Source organism: Tympanuchus pallidicinctus, unplaced genomic scaffold (genome assembly GCF_026119805.1).
Source record: "Tympanuchus pallidicinctus isolate F22 unplaced genomic scaffold, pur_lepc_1.0 scaffold15, whole genome shotgun sequence".
NCBI classification, from domain to species: Eukaryota; Metazoa; Chordata; class Aves; order Galliformes; family Phasianidae; genus Tympanuchus; species Tympanuchus pallidicinctus.
The window spans coordinates 21,805,182-21,825,659 of NW_026294669.1; the positions used below are offsets into that span (position 1 = coordinate 21,805,182).

At 39.9% G+C, this 20,478-nt stretch overlaps 4 protein-coding genes across 14 annotated transcripts in view; 2 read left to right on the top strand and 2 right to left on the bottom strand.

The window, feature by feature from the left end:
• Positions 1-1,859, bottom strand: part of FKBP7 (FKBP prolyl isomerase 7) — a 4,368-nt gene extending 2,509 nt beyond the window's left edge. The window contains exons 1-2 of the mRNA XM_052675563.1: positions 1,546-1,859; positions 740-891 (exon numbers count right to left, since the gene is read on the bottom strand). Coding sequence (XP_052531523.1) covers positions 740-891; positions 1,546-1,844 — 451 coding nt within the window. The 5' untranslated portion in view covers positions 1,845-1,859. The remainder of the gene's footprint in view (positions 1-739; positions 892-1,545) is intronic.
• PJVK (pejvakin) overlaps positions 1-5,741 on the top strand; it is an 18,620-nt gene extending 12,879 nt beyond the window's left edge. Inside the window, exon 8 of one of the 2 annotated variants that reach the window (XR_008204740.1) lies at positions 461-701. The gene's annotated coding sequence lies outside the window, so the exon portion shown is untranslated. Of the gene's footprint in view, positions 1-460; positions 702-5,624 lie in introns of those variants that run through there. The other variant, XM_052675556.1, reaches the window with a different exon arrangement.
• On the top strand, positions 1,889-20,123 carry PLEKHA3 (pleckstrin homology domain containing A3). Of its 4 annotated transcripts, none has more exons than XM_052675559.1 (10): positions 1,889-2,086; positions 5,625-5,741; positions 6,770-6,925; positions 9,617-9,753; positions 11,788-11,952; positions 12,919-12,962; positions 13,393-13,505; positions 14,729-17,282; positions 17,576-17,719; positions 18,437-20,123. In XM_052675559.1, the coding sequence occupies exons 1-8, from the start codon at positions 2,047-2,049 to the stop codon at positions 14,854-14,856; spliced, it is 900 nt and encodes a 299-aa protein (XP_052531519.1). In that variant the 5' UTR covers positions 1,889-2,046; the 3' UTR covers positions 14,857-17,282; positions 17,576-17,719; positions 18,437-20,123. The 4 variants fall into 4 exon arrangements, with proteins under 4 accessions (XP_052531519.1, XP_052531522.1, XP_052531520.1 ...); XM_052675562.1 differs by having other exon boundaries at positions 17,670-17,719; XM_052675560.1 differs by having other exon boundaries at positions 14,729-16,741.
• TTN (titin) overlaps positions 19,170-20,478 on the bottom strand; it is a 239,716-nt gene continuing 238,407 nt past the window's right edge. For all 7 annotated transcript variants that reach the window (XM_052675513.1, XM_052675512.1, XM_052675511.1 and 4 more), the window contains one exon: positions 19,170-20,440. In XM_052675513.1, the coding sequence (XP_052531473.1) occupies positions 20,142-20,440 (299 nt within the window). In that variant the 3' untranslated portion in view covers positions 19,170-20,141. The remainder of the gene's footprint in view (positions 20,441-20,478) is intronic.

Below are 20,478 nucleotides of genomic sequence, written 5' to 3' on the forward strand. Positions count from 1 at the left end.
CAGATTTTATGCATTGTATTGATGCAATTATTAGACTATGTGATGATGTTGTGCATTAACTATGCAGAATGTAAGCAATCTTTTAAACAAATGATTTCCAGTTAAGTTGACTCAGTGTATGAGCTGGATTACATTCTGTTTTGCTCAGTTAAGAGGCTAAAGCTAGTAGGACTGAATTAATAGAAACAAAGTATGAATAGAATATAATTTCAGGTTGGATCATAGGAAAAAAATTCCTCTCAGAGTGGTGAGGCCTTGAACAGCTGCCCTGGTAAGTAGCAGTCTCTGTGCAGATGTGGCACTGAGGGACATGGCTTAGTGGGCACGGTGGGTTGATGGCTGGACTAGATGATCTCTGTGGCCCTTTCCAGCCTTAATAATTCTATGGTAATATACTAAGACAAAATGCATATATGAATCACGGAGATCTTACTCTGGCTGTATGTTTTTGGTATTGCAGCGGTGCTCACAAAACCAAGACAGGTGGCATGTACTGGGAATTCTGATGCAAAATGCAGAGCTTTGGTGGCAGTCTGTGAAAAGAACTGCTTAAATCAAACTGGAATTAGCAAAATTAAGCCATGCTGCTCCAGTCACCTGAAGTGTTCTACAAAATTAATAAAGCACCAACTCTTAGTCATTTACAATACTGTTTGCACATTAGAAGGTAAATAAAACAGAGCAAAAAAAAAAAAAAAAAATTAGTTTTTAAACTCTTTTTTTTTTTTTTTTTTTTTACCATATCCTTGCTGTCCATATGCTAATGATGGAGGGATGACCACTTTCCGTTTTTCTCCAGGACACATATTCATCATAGCAATATCCAACCCCTTTATGACTTGTCCAACACCCAGAACGAACCATTTTGGATGACCATCATTTTGCGTCCGACTGTTAAAAAAAAAAATTAAGTGGATAACAACAAATTTAGCATTTCTATGTATTTTTAAAATTACTTTAGGTTATCAGTCAGTGAAAGCATGCATTACATTATTAGATGATCTCTGTGGTCCCTTCCAACCCAAAGCCATTCTATGATTCTATTATTAAAACAGAAGAATGTTTAAATAGTAATAATACCTTAAGTATAATGCTATTTTTCTGCTACATTTATAATTACATGTGTAAGAGAGCTTTTGTGTTAAGAATGTTCACTCCAATGGGGGGAAAAAATGCAAGTAAAACTGTAGTTAAATGTAGGGTTATCTGTTGATTTTTTTTCTTAAATAATAGAAGGGGAAGGATGAACTGAGGCTGGGTCCTAATTTAGGCCACTGCCTGTAACATCTGTCAAAACACGGGCGAGGGCTGACCCTGAGGGAAGGCTTCCCCGAGGCAGTTCGGGACAAGGAGGAAAGCGCTCGCAGCTGCAGTCTCATTGTCGGCCTGGGCCGACCAGCGTGCCTACCGCTTCCCTTCCAGCACCCTCGGCACTTGGTACATACAGGATGAAGGAGCCTGAAAGGAGGAGGCACGCCGCTGCCGGCCGCTCCCGTGCCCGCTGCTCGGGGAAGGCCGCGCCACGTCCACCGCCGCCGCCCCCACCTGCAGTAGAACTTGGAGCCGTTGCTGGCCAGGAAGCCGTCGTAGTGCGCGTTCAGCAGGTCCCCCTTCTTGCTCTTGGGGCTGCAGGCATCGGGGAGGTGCAGCACCTCTATCTTCACCTCCTCCTCGGCCCGTGCCGGGGCCGCCAGCAGGGCCAGCGCAGCCAGGAGCAGGCTCAGCCTGCGGCCCATCGCGTTTCGCCGGCGTGGCACCGCGGCCGGAGGGGCGGAGCCTCCCGTCCGGGTGGGCGGGCCCAGGAAGCAAAACGGCCGTGAGGGAGCGGCCAGGGAACCGCGCATGGGGAGCGCGGAGCGCCCCACCGGGCGGGTGGCGCCGCCGGGGCCGGCGCGGGCCGCGCCGCTTCTGGACTGAGCCGAGCTGGGCCGGGCGGCTCCGCCTCCGCGCGAAGAGTAGCGGCGAGCCGAGCCCCGGCTCCGCGGCGGCGCCCGCCCTTTCACCAGGCGGAGCGGGAGGATGCGGCCCGGAGCGGAGCTCTGAGCGATGGAAGGAGTCCTGTACAAGTGGACCAACTACCTGGCGGGTAGGCGGCGGGCCGGGCCTGCGGCGGCCTTTGGAACGGTCGGGCCTGCGGTGCGGGGCTCTGGGCCTCGGCCTGGGGGGGGCTGCGTGTGGGCCCCGGCGTCGCGCCCTGCCTCGTGCTGGGCGGAGGGCTTCGGCTGCGGGGCTGACCCCTGCGTTTCGATGGGGCCTCTGGCAGCTGGGCGGGGAGCCTCCGTCCCGGCGTCTCGTTCTGCGAGCTCGGATGTTGCTCTTTCTGTTTTCATGAGAAATGGCTTTTATTTGCCGGGTGCGGATCTGCTGGGTAGTGTTGCTTGCTGTTGAGGGCTTGTAGAATGGTTTGGGTTGGAAAGGACCTCTAACATCATGTAATTCCAATCCTTTGCTATAGGCTGCGGTACCTCCCTGTAGCCTAAGTTGCTCAGAGCCCATCTAGCCTGGCCTTTAATCCTTCCATGGAAGGGGCATTCACAGACTTACTAGGCAACCTGTTCATAATTAGGTAGGGTTGCCGGAAATCTTCAGTGCTCAATGTTCCTGAAGTCTGAATTCTCCTAATTGGGTTTTGGATGTTGGTTTCTAAAGTCTCTGCTTCTCTGTCCTAACTAAAACATACAAAAGCTGGAGTTCAGGGTAAGATATGCAGGAATTGCATCTGTAGAGCTGCTGTGGACCACAGATCTGCATTATCTGTGTTTGCTGTCTGAAAGCGCAGCGTTGTTTGCACCATCCTCCCATAACAGAGACGTCATCTCTGTCTGGAGATAGCAGTGGGTGGGCTGCACTTTCAAGGTTTCAAGATTTTTTTTCTAGTGCTGTAATATAACTGATTCTGCCTGTAGAGTAGGTTGTGCTGGATCCCATGCTGTGCCTAATCAAGCCTCGTCTTGGCAACCATTGACTTCATTGCCCTCTCAGTCTCCTGGTCCTTGTGTGTGCTGTTCTGCTTCAGGGAATTGAGTTTTTAGTGTGGAGTGGTGCAAAGCTATGAAGGCTTAGAAAACATGATACCTTGTGGTGTTTATTACGAACTTCTCATTTGGTCTGTTACCTAATAGGTAAATTTGTACCAGTAATTGAAAGCGCTGTACAATAGACAGTTACATGTATGTGTACATGACTGCCTCTAATAGTCAGTCACCCTCTAAACTGCCAATTTGCAGGACCCTTCCTTCCACATGTGTTGCCCAACTGAGGGCATCTACTGCTTTTGCATTTGAAAATTATGGTGTCAGAAATTCTGTAGAATTTCCTGAGTATAGCAGGGAATCAAGTTTCAGAAAACCAAGTGTATTACTGATTTTTTTTTTTCCAGTATCGTTACTAACCTTGTTGTTACTCTGCTCTGTGTTTTTGTAGCCAAAAAGAGGCCGTAGTATTTATTGTAGTTTTCACAGTAGTAGCCAAGCAGCTTGTTATCACTGCTGAAGCACAGTGGAAAATATTATTTAGTTTCCTCTTTCTTTAACAACAAAGGAGACTCCTCTCTAGCTTCAGTAATATGGGTGCATCTAGGGACTTGTAAAATACAAATTTTGTTAAGTATTTTGTCAAATATCAGATTTGGTTACTCATCTAAACTCAAGTTAGAAGTGGTTTTGTTCTTTTGCTTACTTTTGTGAGGCACCTTCTGTTTTGTTTTTTTTTCCAACGCCAGCATAATATGAGGCAGAAATAATCATCTATATACAGTCTCTTTTTATCAGAATAAGACTATTTGGATGCTCATTGACTTAATGCATGTGCCAAGGAGATAAGGGTAGTTCAGAGTGCAACACCACTCCACTGGGGAAAAAAAAAAACAACGAAAAGCTAGTGCATTTCAGAGGTGCATTTTATAGGACATGGTCTTCTGTGCAGTCGTTTCGTTGCACGTTGTTTTAGCGTAAGTGGTTTTGTACACATATAACTTGATTATTTTTTTTCTTATGGGATCTGGCCTCCCTTAGTGATTGTGGTTTTTTTGTTTGTTGGTTTGCTTGTTTTTAATATTCTGTTTTTATGAGAATGTGGATCTGCCTATTGAGTACAAGCCTGCATTTTGAAAGATAAAGATGTATGCTGTTACAGCTAATATATAACTTAAAGAGATATTGCATGTTATTATTTCCTTATCTTGGAATTGTGATACTGGAACAGGCTGTGGAGGGAAGTGATGAAGTCACTGTCCATGGAGGTGTTCAAGCAATGTTTAGATGTAGTGCTGAAGGACATGTTTCTATGTGCCTGGTGGTGATAGGTTTGTTGCTAAATTTGATGGCTTTCTAACCTTAATGAGTCTGTGATACTGTGTTTCATGTGATCTGGTCCTGTGCTTCTTGAATTAGCATTAATAGTGGTAGTGACTAAAAGGCTTCATACTGCTCATGTTAGCAGATGTTCAAGAGTGATGGCTGTCTAAACTGCAGTGTTACAACGTGTGGGTGCTAGATGGCTACAGCTTGGTTTGCTGGTTTGGGGGCATGGTGAGTCCCAAAGACCACATCGTTGTGTCACCAAATGTGTTGAGGCCTTGGCCATACATTACTCCTGTCCCATCAAAACTGAACAGGAAATTAGAAATGTGGTCTCAGGTTGTAAAATAGAGGGATCATCTGTTTGTATTGCCTAGCTGATACAGCCTATAATGGGTCCAAGTTCTTGGTATGCTCTCAAGGAATACTTAAGTTCTGTGTTTGTTTTAGAAAGAAAGGTAATTTGCTAGGCAAAAATATTTTTTGATAGCATTGAGAAATAAGGTACCCTTTCTACTGAACATTGAGTTTTATAAAACATCTCTAAGAGAAATAAATAGAATTGTTGTCGTGGGCCCTCGTGAGTTAAAATATATTAGCATTTCTATTTGTCATAATGCTCTGTAGAGTTCTCAGAGATTCCTGTATAAACTGCTCAGTTTTATAGCAGAATAAGGTCAGTGATCATGAAATAGTTTTGCTGATGCAAAGCTGGTGAAAATCTGAGTGGTGTTGGTGTAATCTGTCCTTGCAAATGGACTCTACATAATATAAGCTGCATCTCAGTTCCCTGTACAGTGCTTGACATTAAGTTGTTGAGCAGTGGAGCTGAGCTACCTTCAGAGGCAGTGGTGTGTCAGTGGTCAAATGTGGCATGCAAACCTTTTCACTGAAATACAGTAGGTAGAGGAGACTGAATGTGGCACTTGTGATGGCAGTTATTTCTATGACTACAATCTAAAAGAAGTCTACCTGAAAAATGTATTTGGACAAAGATGTTTCTTCAGAAGTATCCCTTCAAAATGGGATTAATTAGTGGCTAAATTAAAATTTCATTCTGCAGTAGAATGGAAAGTAGTAGAAACCGAAATACTGCCAATCTTTCATTCAAAAAGAATGGGAATGAATTAGCTGTATAATACTGGTGCGATGATAGAGCAGCTCTTGTCTTCAGACCATTTCATTCAGACTTTATTTCCTGTTGTGTCATGGGATTGCTATAATGTTTGCATCGTTCATAAAAGATTTAACAGCCAAAGAGATGCATTTGATTTGCAATTTAGTAATTAAACTAAACTTCCTTTTTCATGTTTTTGATCTTGCCAGGTTGGCAGCCTCGGTGGTTTGTCTTAGACAATGGGATATTGTCGTACTATGATTCACAGGATGACGTTTGCAAAGGCAGCAAAGGAAGTATAAAGATGGCCGTGTGTGAAATAAAAGGTAAGAGTTGGATTTCTGCTAGAAGAAATTTTAGGTGTTGGGGAGGTGGAAGAGACCAACCAATGTACAGTTTGCATCATAGATTTTTCCTTCCTCTTTTTGTGTATTTATAGTTCAACATGATTGCTTTGTAGTTTACGAATGATACGAGTATGAATTATGAAATGGTAACGAAAGAAAAGTTTGGGGCGTTTAGAGCTTTTTTTTTTTTTAATTAGTATTGTAATTCAAAACCCACAATATATTCTTCTTTGTTCTGAATAGTTGTGTGCATGTGGCCTGTGCTTGAAGTTGCCTAGGCTAATTGTTTATACCTCTCTTCAGTCATGTAAGGGACAAGAGTGGCGGCAGTAACCTGAAAGGGGGGAGATGCTTAGAAAGCAGAGATGCTCAGTCTTTTGTTTTCTTGAGTCATTTTTGTTGTTTTGTTCTTATGGTGTATGAAGGATGATAGGTGAAGTCTAGATTTGATTATCTCCTACATCCATGGCTAGTGGGAAGTGGATCTGGAGAAACTGTGGTTGGTAATGTGAACTCAGCAAAGTATTCTGTTGAAGACGTAGTAATGGATATAATGGACTGTAAGCAGAGTCCACCTCAGTTCTTGTTTCTAGGGCTGTGTGACCTGACAGCAGGGGAGATTAATTCACTTTTTAGTCTTGTATAATGCTTTTTAGATCTCTGTAAGTACTTCTTGCAATGAAACTCTTAAGTTTGCCATCTTTAGATCAGAGTTAGAGTGCAGCTGTTACTACAGGTTAAGGTGCAGTGAATTGTTAATGCAGTAAGGAAATGTCCTTCTATTTGCGTTGTTCGGTGTTTGATGCTCCTGCCTTTTCTCTTGAAGAAGATGCACTAGGGAGCTGTTCTGGGTTTTCTGTTGTTTGCCAGCAGTACAGAGATATTGCTTTGAGATCTTTTTATTTAATAAATAAGTGTTACCAGGTTAGGGTGTGTGAGCTGTAGTTTTTGTGGTTTTGCTTTGGTTTGGTTTTCTTAAAACTTCTTTTTCTCTTTTATATCTTTAGTCCATGCAACAGACAACACCAGAATGGAGTTAATCATCCCAGGGGAACAGCATTTCTATATGAAAGCAGTTAATGCAGCTGAAAGGCAGAGGTGGCTGGTAGCACTGGGAAGTGCAAAGGCCTGTTTAGCAGATACTAGAACAAAAAAAGAAAAAGGTATGTGTGTTCCCATGCACAAGTCAACCACTTTTGCACAATTTCAGGTAATGATAGCAAAAATACTGTGGTAGAAATTCAGCACTGTTGTCTTTAAAATAAAAGTTGTCATCGTTTCTAATCATCTGTAGGGTATATTTCCCCGTGGTATTTGAGATATGGTAATGACTGATGCAAATAACTGTTACGTAGTCTGTTATTGACTTTATTTTGCTGCTCACAGGCTTTATCACTTCTCCTTTCTGTATTGCTTTTCAATTTGGATTACTTTGCCTTCTTCAGATTTGTCCTGCACCATGTTTCTATTTGGCATTCCAGGAATGTTGCTGTAATCATATGAAGTAGAGTATATGAGTTCAATTTACTTCAAAGAAACTTGTATCATTTCTCTTTTAACAAATACTCCATGTTTGGTTAGGAGCCTGACTGTGGGCAGTTAGGAACAAGCAGTTTAAAGTCAAAGTCTATAGAGTTTGGATATCTGATTCCCAGGGCTGTTTTTGAGAAGGTATGTATGTTCATTAGTTTTTTGCCTAATGCATTTTTACAGACACTGCAGTAGTGGATACTCTGTGTCTTTATTCTGTTTGAGACTACACAGAACCACTTCTGTGTAAAATCAGTCACATCCTTTATTCTTAAAATTTCTGAACGTGTTCAGCTCTGTCCTATTTGACAGTAATGCATCCTGAATTTTAATATGTGAGCATTGTTTAAGTTTCCTTTTACGGAAGAAAATTCTTCCAAAAACCCACTGGATGAAATCGCCTCCACTACAGGAAGGCAACACACAAGTACTTTACTGAATCAGACTAAAGGCCTCTTGAAAACCAAAATCAAAATATTTAAAGGGAATTAATGTAAGAAAGAGAATGTAAATAAGGTGATCTCTCCTGGTTAACCCGAGGTGTGTACAAATGTGTGTATATTCTCATCTTTCCAAATCTTTTCACAGAGTAGTTGAGTCTGGAGAAAGAGACCTCTTGAGATAGTGTATATACCTGCTGAAGCAGATTCAATTATAGCAGGCTGCCCAGGACCACAGCTAGCTCAGTTTTAGTATCTCCAAGGATTGAAATACTACAGTTTCCTAATAAAACAGTCCACTACAATAGTACAAAACTATTTTCCCAAGCTTGGATGAAATATCCTATGTTTCAGTTTTTTCCCCATTACATTTTTTCCTGTCACTGAGAACAGTCTGGCTATGTCTTCTTCAAATCTTCCTGTCAAATACTGAGTTATCTACAAACTGCCCACGCAATATTTGCCCACGCCTTAACGCTTGCAGCTGCCTCTCTGTCTCCTTGTATGTCAGAGAATCCAGTCCCCTATCATTTTCACAATACTTTGCCAGATGTGGTCCAATGTGCTCATATCTTTCTTGCACTGAGGAGTCCAGATTGAGCAGAGTACTCCAGATGTGATTTCACAAGCCTTGACTAGAGGGAAAGGATTACCTTCTTGACCGAGAAGCATCAGCAACTTACTGTTACGACTGTGTTGTTTGTAGTGGTTATGAAGCCATTTAATTTCAGCTGCTGCCGGTCTGATTCTATATAATTGCTTTTATTTTCTGCGCAGTATTTTTGCTGTTTTGTTGTAACCATTTCTGCAGTCTGCTAAATTTTCATTTAGTGACTTTTTTTTTCTATATTGCACTGTAGTTGAGAGAGATTTCAACTTTATTTTCTTGTTATACGCTTCTTTCTGATTGTCCTTAAAGTAGCATCAGTTACCAAAAGTACAAACTAATTGTCTAGTGGTGTTCCATGTTAGTTTACAACCTTTTGGCCCCACACAGCTAAATCATTTGTATTGTGCAGTTCATTAGCAACAGATAACGGGTGCTTTTAGATTGCTGGTGATTAATTCACTGTCTGCAAAGTGTGTGAGGCTAATCAGAAACAATGCAGTGCACATGGAATAACTAATTGTAATGCAGCCTGGCCACAAGCACACTAAATTATAAAACTAACTCTATACAGATTACAAAGTTTCCTGAGAAAGTGCTCAATATAGCTGAGTGTGTGAACCTTACCCAGTAGGCAACCTTATGGTGTGGGGAAAACTCTTTCAGCTTTCAGTCAGCTCATTGACTGATTTTAGGAATCAGAGATGGTCTGTCTCTCGCTTGTCTGCAAATGTATCTTCCTTATCTTCCCACTCTCTTAAGCCAATTTTTTTAGCATTTCTTACTCTGCAGATGGGGCTTGACTAGCTCTAGTCATTACGTTACTTGGTTCTGATTGGCATAAAATTCTTGTGCTTTGCTTTTTGTTTGCACCTTGGAGGCAGGTAGCTTTTGGAATGGAGGTGTGTTTTGGTATTATAATGGGCAGAGTTTGCTAAAGGGTGGCATTTTGTAAAACGGATGACGGAGTTTTGGCCCAGGAGTAGCAGGTAGACAGATTGATGCCACCAAGTCTCCGTCCTGGTATTGTTTTTCTTAGAGTCAGTCCATCGGGTTTTCTTGAAGTTGGTGATGCCTAAGGCTACCTGTGGAACTACTATAGATCAAAGAACTTGGTTGTAGTCTACTCCACTCTACCTTCCATGCCATTTTAATTGAACACAGACTGCACTCTGCGCTTGTACCACTGTGAAAGATCTGTACCTAAGTTTCCAGTAAGTAATGATAGTTTAAGCAATTATTATGCTGTAAGTTGATATTTCCTTTATTTCTTACAGAGATAAGTGAGACCACTGAATCTCTTAAAACCAAAATGTCTGAACTTCGTCTCTACTGTGATCTTCTGATGCAGCAAGTTCATACAATACAAGAATTTGTTCACCATGATGAGACTTGCTCTCCTCCCAGCATTGAGGTATTGAATGTCTGTAATGGTATTAGGTACCTTATTCTGCTTAAGGTTCCACTGACAACTTACGTTCTTTTCCCTTCTTCATAATTTTGGGAGATCTAACTTCAACTCAGTTTTTGAATGCTTGTGTCTACGTAATACTAATACTGGTTAAAAGGACAGAAGACCTGTTATATCTGCTACTAGTAAAAATATTATAGCGTTTGTAGGGGAAGTGCTAAGTCATAGCCTGAACCAGTGATTGAGCACCTGGTGGGAAGGCAGGATCAACCTAAGAGAGCTCAGGTGTATGCAACGCACCTGAGTGACCAGAAAGGATGGAGGCAAGATCTGCTCTTTCCCAGATCTCATTTAAGGGTTGGCAGTAGAGGCAAGGGTATCTTGCTGGAGATCCCTGCCTTTCTGCCTGAGGCATTCCAAAGATAAGCAGTAATTCTTTCCTTTGTTTCTGTGTCCACGGCGGCTGCTGCGTTTGGACTTGTTTTCATTTGCTCTAGCCTAGGATTGTGCCACTCCACTATCATTGCTGTATTGCTGATTGGAAGAGTTTTAAAGGAGGATAGGGGGCAGGGGAAGTGAGCCTTCCCTTCCATTGATAAGGTGTGGAATGGCATAGCTATATTAGAGGGACAGATACTAGAAGGGGCATTGAAGGATCCGCTTCTTTGAGAGGTGCTGGCAAAACTGCAGTCCAGACAAATGGTATGATGATGAGGCAGTGACTGCTGGGGTGATAAAAGGCAATGGAGAAAATTAAGGGAAATAATTAAAAGGAATTTAGGAGTTATTCTTTAAGGAGATGACAAGACCAGCTGTCCAGCTTGAAGTGTCTCTACACCAATGCATGTATCTTTGGAAACAAACAGGAGGATCTGGAAGATACTGTGCTACTAGAAAACAGCAATATAGTTGCTGTCACCAAAACCTCGTAGGATGATTCCCATGATTGGAGCATGGCTATCAATGGCTACAAGCTGTTCAAAAGGGACAGGCAACGAAGGAGGGGAGGGGGTGTTGCTATCTGTGTCAGAAAAGGAATAGCATGTGAAGAGCTTCCCGAAAGAATAGTCGTGAGCAAGTCAAAAGCCGTTAGGTGACACTTAGAGACCAAGGCAGCAAAGGGAGCCTTGTGATTTTTGTCTTCTACTGGCCACCTGATCATGAGACTCGGCAAGTCCAAATGTAAGATCTTGCACCTGAGTTGAGGCAACCCTCTCCATCAATACAAGCAGGGGGGTGAAAAGATTGTGTGCAGCCCTGGTGAAAAAGACCTGGGGATACTGGTGGATGGGAAGCCAGACATGAGCCAGCAATGCATCCTTGTAGCCCAGAGAACCAATTGGATCCTAGGCTGCATCAAAAGAAGCATAGCCAGCTGGTCAAAAAGGGTGATCCTGCCCTTTTACTCTGTGTTGGTGAGGCCTTACCTGGAATACTGTGTCCAGATGTGGAATCCATTGCTAGAAAGGCATGACCTGTTAGAGCATATCCAGAGCAGGGCCACAAAAGTGATCCAAGGGATGGAACACCTCTCCTATGAGCATAGGCTGAGAAAGCTGAGACTGTTCAGCCTGGAGTGGAGAAGTCTCTTTGGTGGCCTTTCAGTATCCAAAGCGGAGCTACGGGAAAGAAGGGGACAGATTCTTTAGCAGGGTCTGTGGCGATATAGCAAGGGAGAATGAATTGCAAGCTCGAAGAGGTTAAATTTAGGTTATCTATAAGGAAAAAATCTTTGATAACTTGGGTGGTGAGGCACTGGAACAGGGTGCTCAGAGATGTGGTGGATGCCCCATCCCTGTGGAGACTTTCAAGGTGAGGCTGGATCACACCCCTGGCAACCTGATCTAGCTGTGGATGTCCCTGTTCATTGCAGGGGGGTTGGACTAGATTACCTTTATAGGTCCCTTACAACTCTAAGGATTCTGTGATTCTGAATTACTGTTAGGTCTTAATAGTAAGGATGGAATTTAGTGGGTGTATGGGAAAATTGTGTTTGTCTTTTTTCTTGCTTATACTTCTGCTTTCATTTGCTTTCAGAACATGAATGAAGCCTCTTCCTTGCTTAGTGCCACGTGTAATACATTTATCACAACACTTGAAGAATGCGTGAAGATTGCTAATGCCAAGTTTAAGCCAGAAATGTTCCAGCTGCCTCATCCCGATCCCTTAGTTTCTCCTGTGTCACCATCACCTGTCCAAATGGTTAGACACTTTTAAAATGCTTTTTTTCTCTAAGGATCATGTTGTTGTTTATGGGAAGAAAAATGGTAGAAAAGTATTGCTGTGTGCTTTGATGTCAGCAGATGGAATCTTGACTTTGCTATGTTGAGTGCTGGTTTTAAATATTTAGTAAAACAATACTTCTCTGTTTCCAGTCTTTGTTTTCTAGCCTTTATGTAATCAGAGTAATTTGTCATACCTATCAAGATCCTATACTGAGATATCCATGAAATTACTGAGAATTGAATACTAGAAGCACTTCAGCAGTATAACATATCTTTCAATGTATGTCATTCAAAAATGTTTATATTAGTGTAATATAATCTTATTTATCAAAAAGGTAAATAATAGTAAAGATACTGCTTGCATAATTGTTACTAATTGTTTCTTTTAGGAGGACAGTATATGCAGAATTGTCTTAAATATCTCATTAATTGCATACGTAGATTCTAAGATGGGTTGTATTGTAGCTTTTTGTTGTGGGATTCCCTTTATTTGCGCTTTGATCTTCTTATTTTCTTCCAATCTATTTATCTTCCAGTTTATTTATTTAAAGTAATACTGCTCATATGTAAAAGTTTGGCAGTGGTGTCAGAAGAACCACAAAGAATCAAAGGACAGAATTTTGGCTTTGTGTGTGCAGAATTTAAATGGTCTTTTGGTAGGGGGGAAGAAGACTACCTCAGTATTTCTGTTTATCACATATTTTGGTTAAATTGCATTTCCTGTGTGAACGCTTTAGCATTGGTGGCAATCCATTTTATTTTATTTTTTTCCTTTTTTAGAGTTTAAACAGGTTTTGTTGTGTTTTGCTTTGTTTTTAACAAAAGTTGTTTTTAATTAAAAGAAAATCACCCATCCTCTTTGTGAGGCTGTAAATAAAGTATAAATTAATGTCAGTGTGAATCATTCCTGTAAACAACTTGTGACTTTTTTTTGTTTTCCTAGATGAAGCGTTCCATTAGCCATCCTGGTCCTTGTTATTCGGAAAGGTACTTTTCTATTCCATTAGATTTTTTTCTCAAAACACCTTGCAGAACCTGCTAGCACTAAAATTGAAGTGTTGCTGTGTCTGTTACTTGCTCTGTAAATATTTATTCATGCTAGAAACTTCATGCAAATGACTTCTGCTAACTTCATAAATTTAGACATGTAGCCTGAAGTGCTACTATTGTTTTTTGGGTTAATCTTTCGGACGTTTGAACTATTTTCTTCTGCATGCAAACAACAAACTGCATTTTTTTAATTTCAATTTTCAGGCTTTAAAATTATGAAAATCAAGGATGTTCTGTTGACCAGGTCATTTCTGTGTTAGTATAGTGAAAAACATAATTGATTGAACAACAAATCTATAGTCAAAGTTGTTTTCAAATTTGGATTCTTACAGATTTTTCATACTAATGTAACTCATTTTGTTTATAGGGATAATCACTCTGTGAAAGAACCAATTTCCCTCCATCGGTTATCACAGCAACGCAGAAGAACATACTCAGATACAGAATCTTACAGTGACACTCCCCTGGAAGATTCTCAGAGTAAGTTTGGAAGAGGGATGGTTGTTTTCTTTTGTATCTTTCTGTAGAATTTATTACCCTGTTTATGTCAAGTATTGTAGTGCTGATGTCAGTACAAGGGAAAAGGTTTGGTTATACATTTCCTACACTACAGATTGAAGCACCTGTATTATGTAACTGATTTCTCTGGTTTTCATTCATATTGATAAGAATCTTACAACTGAAGCTGAAGTATTGAAGTGAGTAGGACTGCTTGTAATCTAAAATGGAGATCTAACCAAAACAGGAGTGTTTGTACTAAACAGTAGTCTCTCCTGCTTTAATGGGCCCTACGGATTTAGTATTTGGTTCTGTGGTTTTTCAATCTTGATTCTTGCTGTCCTTTGGACTGTGTTGTAACTCCTCTCAGGAAGACTTTTAACTTGGCTGGTTCTGGTTTAGTCTTGCTTTCTTCTGGAATGCCTAGTGCGTCACTTGGATTGAAAAAAACCTGAGGCCTGTGCAGTGCTGAGAGCATGTGTGAGCCCAGAGAGGTTCTAATGCTTTTACGCTATCATGTCACAAATATTTGCACCTCCACACCATTTCCTTGGTTTTCTGATGCTCACATATTGTGGAATGACAACCACTTTTGCCTCAGTCACCTGCCACCAGCTTAGGATCTGCCACCATCGATCCCAAGCTAATAAACTTGGCTTAAACTCCATTCTGTGTTTCTCTGCTAATGTAACTGCACATCAGTCTTGATTTGGTTGTTAACATCTGGACCTTCTTCACCAAGCTTAACTCTTTCCAGGACTGCTGAAAAGTCGTCTTCCTGCTAACACCAGAGTTTTCTAGTTATCCTAGCTTTTCCTCTTTCCTGACAGGCAGTCTAACAATACTCAACTTGCAGAAGTCATCAATTTAATTTTAATAATAGAAATTGTTTTAATTAAACGTGTATAGTGCACCAGTGTTTTTCTTTCTATAATAAATCTTTGTCATGCGGCATTTGTCTGCACAGATAGCTGTCCTCCAAATTCAGTACTAATTGTTTTAAAAAGCTACTACATGTATACTAGGTGAACATTCATTATATCCATCATCCTTGTGTGTGATACTGATGGAAATCTTTTAGAAGTCCAGAGTAGTTATGCATCTCATTCCTTATGAAGAGCGAAGACTTAACAAGTAGAATAACTGACAGATTGGGTGAGGGATTTTTTTAATTGGAAATTTAAATCTTCTTGATATCTTCATAGGATCTGCTCACTGCCCTGGAAATGCTGTAAATGGGAATCTGGTGTCATCAACCATTCCGGAAGAAAATAGATCGATATCAAATGAAAGATCTGACCTGGAAGGGAGTCTCTCATCCTTTTCTTCCTGAAGAAGCTGAAAGTGTTTAAATTTTCTATAAAAAATGCTATGCAAAGGCTGCTGTAATTATATTGTTATTATAGGAAGTAGTAATTTCCCTTTTTAGAAGGATTTCTCTGCACTTTATAGAATAACCTGAAAAATATCTTTGAAGTGTATTTTATCTTTATATAGTTTATTTGCAAGAGTATTTTCCTAATATTTCACAGTTTGAATGTGCATTTTTTTGGAACAAATGATGGTTTAAAAGATAAACATCTACATTTGTAAATGTTGCTCTTAAAAAGTTTGAAGGTCTGATTGATACAGTAGTAAACCTGCAGATTATAAACTTTAGCAAAGAGGTTTTGTTTTGTGTTTTCTTTTTTTTTCCTTTTTGGAGAAAATGCAGCTTGTGCCTGCTGATCATTTGTATAAACAGTCTGTCTGGAGCTTTGATGGCCCTGCTGGGGCTTTTTTTTGCCTGAGTAAGGACTGTGGGACTGGGCATTAACGGATCTATTCTAGCAGCATGATGGTAGTTGACATTGCCTTCTTTAAAAACACAAGGGTATATATAATCTGGTCCTTGTTTTTAGCCAATGAGAGTAGAAATATTTCATGTATTTTTCTATTAAAAAAAAGAAAAAGTATACAAATAACTTAATATGAAGCATTTGTATCAAGCATTGGATATTTAATAATTGTATTTATTTATTCTTCTTTTGCATCAAAAATTTTTTACCTACTTTCACTACTAAAGATACAAAAATCTACTAAAGGTTTCAAAATGGGCATAAATTGTTTCTGGTGTGTGTAGCATCACAAGTAGCTAATGCAGCACTTCTAATATATACTCTGCTCATGTAATACTTTGCTGAAAACACATCTTGTAGAAGTAAGAACTGAACTATTAGACCATGAAGCTGCTGTTGGTATGGATAGGTGTATCTGTATCTGGACATATTTTATTTGTGACATATTTATACAAAGGGAGCTTCTGTTTTGGTGATTCCTTCATGTCGTTTCAGGATGGTGTACACCAGGGGATGCATTCTGCTCTCATTTACATCAGTGTAAATCTGCATTAACTGTAAGTGAGATCAGATTCTGATACTCAGTAAGTAATTCATGAGTAGTATAATATAGTATAACAGTGCCTACTAGCACCTTAATCCATAAGGTTGCTAGCGTTAGCATTGTAAGCTTTTGGCATAAGGGGGAGGGTTGGTGTTCATTTTAAGATAAGCTTGGTTTATGAAGTCCTAGCTGTAGAGCACTTTAAGCAAGCCATTTACTGTTTTTCATTTACACAATTCCTAAATAAATGCACAGGGTTTTTTTGTACTTGAGCACATACCAAAATCTGTTTTTTATAATCAAATCTTCTTTAATTTGGTCTAAGTCGTCTTCCTCTGGTGTTTATGAATAATTTGGTGGTATTGAAGCAGTTTGGAAAAGACAGATGGGGTTGGATTTGAAGGTTTCATTATAAACTTCTGGAATATTGATTCATCTAAATCAAAATAGATCCAAACGTTGAGAAAAAGCATAAACTGTTGCTTGTGTAGGCTACCAGTCTTTAAACCATTCTGTTGGTTGTCAGAGGAAATGGAAAGGCTCATTTGAATGGAGATATTAATGGCTTCCAGCTCAGTGCTGTCATTTGTGCTCAGATCTGCCAGTTTTCATGCACCTGTCATTTGCATATCAGCCACACATGCTTCTACTTTTTTTTTTCCTAAATGTTTGCTTTTATGTATTCTGTGTGACACCTAAGGCAATTGTAAAAGCAAGTAGTAAAAAAAAAGCAGCGTTCAGAGAAGTAAATGACGTATTTGGGTGTTCTGTTGAATCATATATATTGGTTTAGAAACGCCTACTGAAATTTCACTCAAGTTTTTTCCAATGTAATGGTAAGTACATATATATGGTAAGTACATATATACAGTAAGTACATATATATGGTAAGTACATGTCACTTTAATGGGAGTCTGTTTCTGACTTTCAGCTCCTACAGAGAAAATAAATAGTCTGGATTCTGTGCAAACATTTCCCTGACACTGATCAGTACATGTAGTTGTAAATCAGTGTTTAAAATACTGCTGGTAAATATTTTAGGCATGATTGGTTAGATAAGAGTTGTAATGTTTAGATTCAAGTATAACGGCTCCCTGTAATTAATTACTTCAGGACTCTCTTGGTTTTTTTCCATGTGACTAAAGCGGGAATGATAGATATCTTTTAGTATATGTGCAACATATTCTTGCTAAAGATAAATCAGCTTTTTTTTTTTTTTTTTTTTTTTTCTTAATATACTTCTGCACTATGGCTGAAATCCGAAAGTGTGTTTAAGTAAGTGAAATGAGTGAAGATGATATACCATAGTACTTTTGGCATTAGGAGCTATGAAGTCATTCTGAAAAATTGTACTAAGCTAGAACCAGAGTGGGCCAGGTGTGTAAGATATATACTAAATATATGTATATATATATAATATATTATATAAAATATGAAAAAATATATAATAAAAATTATAAAAATATTATATAAAAATATTATATATTATATTTTTGCTTCCAGGTCCAGGGGAAAGCTAACTAGAAATGCGTAATTGTATTATTGCTCTTTTCTGTGGGGAATGGGAGCTGACCTTCATAACAAAAGTTATGTAATTAGTGCATTAATACCTGATTGGAGGAAGTAAATAATTTTGGACATTCATTCTTCATTTTCTTATTTTTATTCAGAGAATGCTTAGTCATGAAAATTGCTGTTGTTTTGGGATGTTTTATGAAAGTGACACTCAGTTTTAGTGTTAACTTCACTGTCTTGTGAACACAGGCTCAGCAGCATGTCAAGTTATCTATTAAAACTGTACTCCAGCAAATTCGGTAAGTACATTATTGAAATCCTATTTGAGGCATATGAGTTAGTCATCTGCTTAAAGTTAGATGTGCTTGCAGACAGAACTAACTTGCTTATACTACCACATGAACTGCTTGCAGCTTGATCAAGTAAAAATGTCTAGATTCAGTAGAGACAATTGAAGAGTGAATTTCCAGTAGCGAACTGATCTCTTTTTTGATCAGTTATCAGATATTGATCTCTTTTACTGCTGTCTCTAAGGGAAAGTACCACACATTCAGATTCTTTGTCATTGTTTCTAAACGTGCCTATTTCCATCACTACCAACTGTCTTGTCATGATCCAAAACGTAGCTTTCTTTTGTATTTTAACCTCCATTTATTAGCTAAATGGAGGTTTATTAGCTGAAATTCAGGTCATTTTGTCTCTGACTACGTGACTCCTTTGCAGTGCTGAGCTTGCTCCTTAGGTGATTACAGGTGGGAGGCTAGCAGCAATGTAGTCCTCTTAGTGCTGTACAACACTAAGCTAGCATAGCCTACTGAGAAGCAAGGTAAGTTTTGCTAGTTGGTGAATGGTGCTACTTATTGTGTTTCTGGTAACCCACACAGGCTGAGCTAGCGTGGATCTTGAAGGTCTTTAGCACCTCACTGTGTGCTGCACAAGCAAGGCCCTAGCTTTGAAGGCACATCTAGGCATGTTTTTTCCTTCAGCTGAGACTTGTTCTTTTCTTGCTCTTGCAGCTCAGAAAGCAAATGATATCCTGGGCTCCATCAGAAGAGAGGAAGTGATTGTCCCTCTCTACTCTGCTCCTGTAAGGCGCCATCTGGAATACTGTGTCCAGGTCTGGAGCTCCCAGTACAAAAATGACAGAGAGCGACTGGAGAGGGTCCAGAGGAGCGTCACAAAGATGAGCTGGAGGCTGGAGCACCTACCCTACAAAGACAGGCCGAGGGAGCTGGGCTCATTCAGCCTGGAGAAAAGGCTGCTGCAGGATGACCTCATTGCAGCCTTTCAATACCAAAAGGGAGCCTAGAAACAGGAGGGGAGTCAACTCTTTGAAAAGGTAAATAAAACTGTATCCTCTTGTCCTGGTGTTAAGTTGAAGGAGGCAAGATTTAGGTTGGATATCAGGGAAGTTCTTTACTATGAGAGTGGTGAGGTGCTAGAACAGGCTGCCCAGAGAGGTTGTGGATGCCCTGTCCCTGGATGGGGCCCTGGGCAGCCTGGTCTAGTATTAAATGGGGAGCTTGGTTGCCCTGCATGTGGCAGGGGGGTTGGAGATTCGTGATCCTTGAGGTCCCTTCCAACCTGGGCCATTCTGTGATTAACTTCACTGTGGTATCAGTGTTCACTGTTCCATGAGTAGTGCCCAGCTAGTTTATAATTGTTTCGATTTTTTTTCCTATGGAAAAAAGTGAACCCGCAAAGGGGTTTAAATACTCAATTAAACCAAAACACCAAACAAACACAGACTTTAAGGTGCAGAAAGCATGCTTTATTTTAAATGAACAATTCTATCTCAAGGAGGTTCAACATCTAACAATTAGATTTAATACTACATTAGAAGAACTACAGCAAATTGAAGTGCAGGGCAATACCTGATATAACAACAGCTTGTTTTCAAACTGTGGTTCACTGCTTAGTTGCCTGTAAGTGACTACTAAGTGTCTAATACTACTACACAAACTCAATCACTGCACCCTACAAACCTCCAAGAGTTGGTACTGCTGCTGCACTTGAGTACCTAAATGGCTTTGTTGATTATGGGGATGGCCAGGTGATGTTACTTTTTTAAAGCCATTCAGACAGTCAGTGTGTCAGAAGCAGCACCCAAACAGTGGTCGAACAAAGTGCTGGCCGCTTGCACTTTGTTCAGAAATTGTCAGTCAGGTATGGAAATTATGACATAATCAGATCCAATGTAAAACATTAAAGTAATACTTACAGGAGGGTAAATGTAAATATCACTAGTGCCTTACATTTCTGATTCAACATAATTATTTGTGCATGTATGAAATACTATGCACAGTATCCTCTCTTGGTGGTAGGTAATCTTCAACAGGGAGCCCCTCTACCTGTTGAGGCATTCTTAAACATCAACAATGAGTTGAGGCACAAAAATTAGTTAAATGTTGAGCAGGATAGTCGTTTGCCAGGAAACTTTCTCCTACCAACTGTTAATTCCAAAAGTTACATTTCAAAATGTCGTAAAACAAATGGTACAAAACTTCATAACCGTTAACTTCGGCTATATACAGTATGTACATGTCAGTGAAAAAAGTGTTTAAAATTCTTAGGTCAATAATGACTATAAGTCATAACGTATATCTCTGGACTTTGTCTCATTCAGGTAGGTACAAAAATATTTTTTTTTAATATTTACAGATCAGTCCATATATTAATCACTTGTAAAAAGACAAGTGTAAATAATACAGATCAAGCTTTCTAAATTGATCGAATATTAATATTCACAGTGGCAGAATCGGTACCAAATTCATTTCCTAAATTCAGAGTGTAAATTCCACCGTCATTCTTCTGGACATCCATGATGATCAGGGTGGTTAGATCTTCACTAGTTTCAATGTGGAATCTGCCTTGCTGGTCCTGACTGGTAATTTTTCTCCCTCTGCAGTACCACGTTATTTCAGGAGCAGGTTCACCCGAAAAAGCACAAGATAATGTGAGAACTTTTCCTTCATCAATACTGATGTCAGATGGCAGAGCTTCAATTTTTGGTGGTACTCCTTTACAAAACAGGAAAAGAAATACCAAGTTAGTTTGT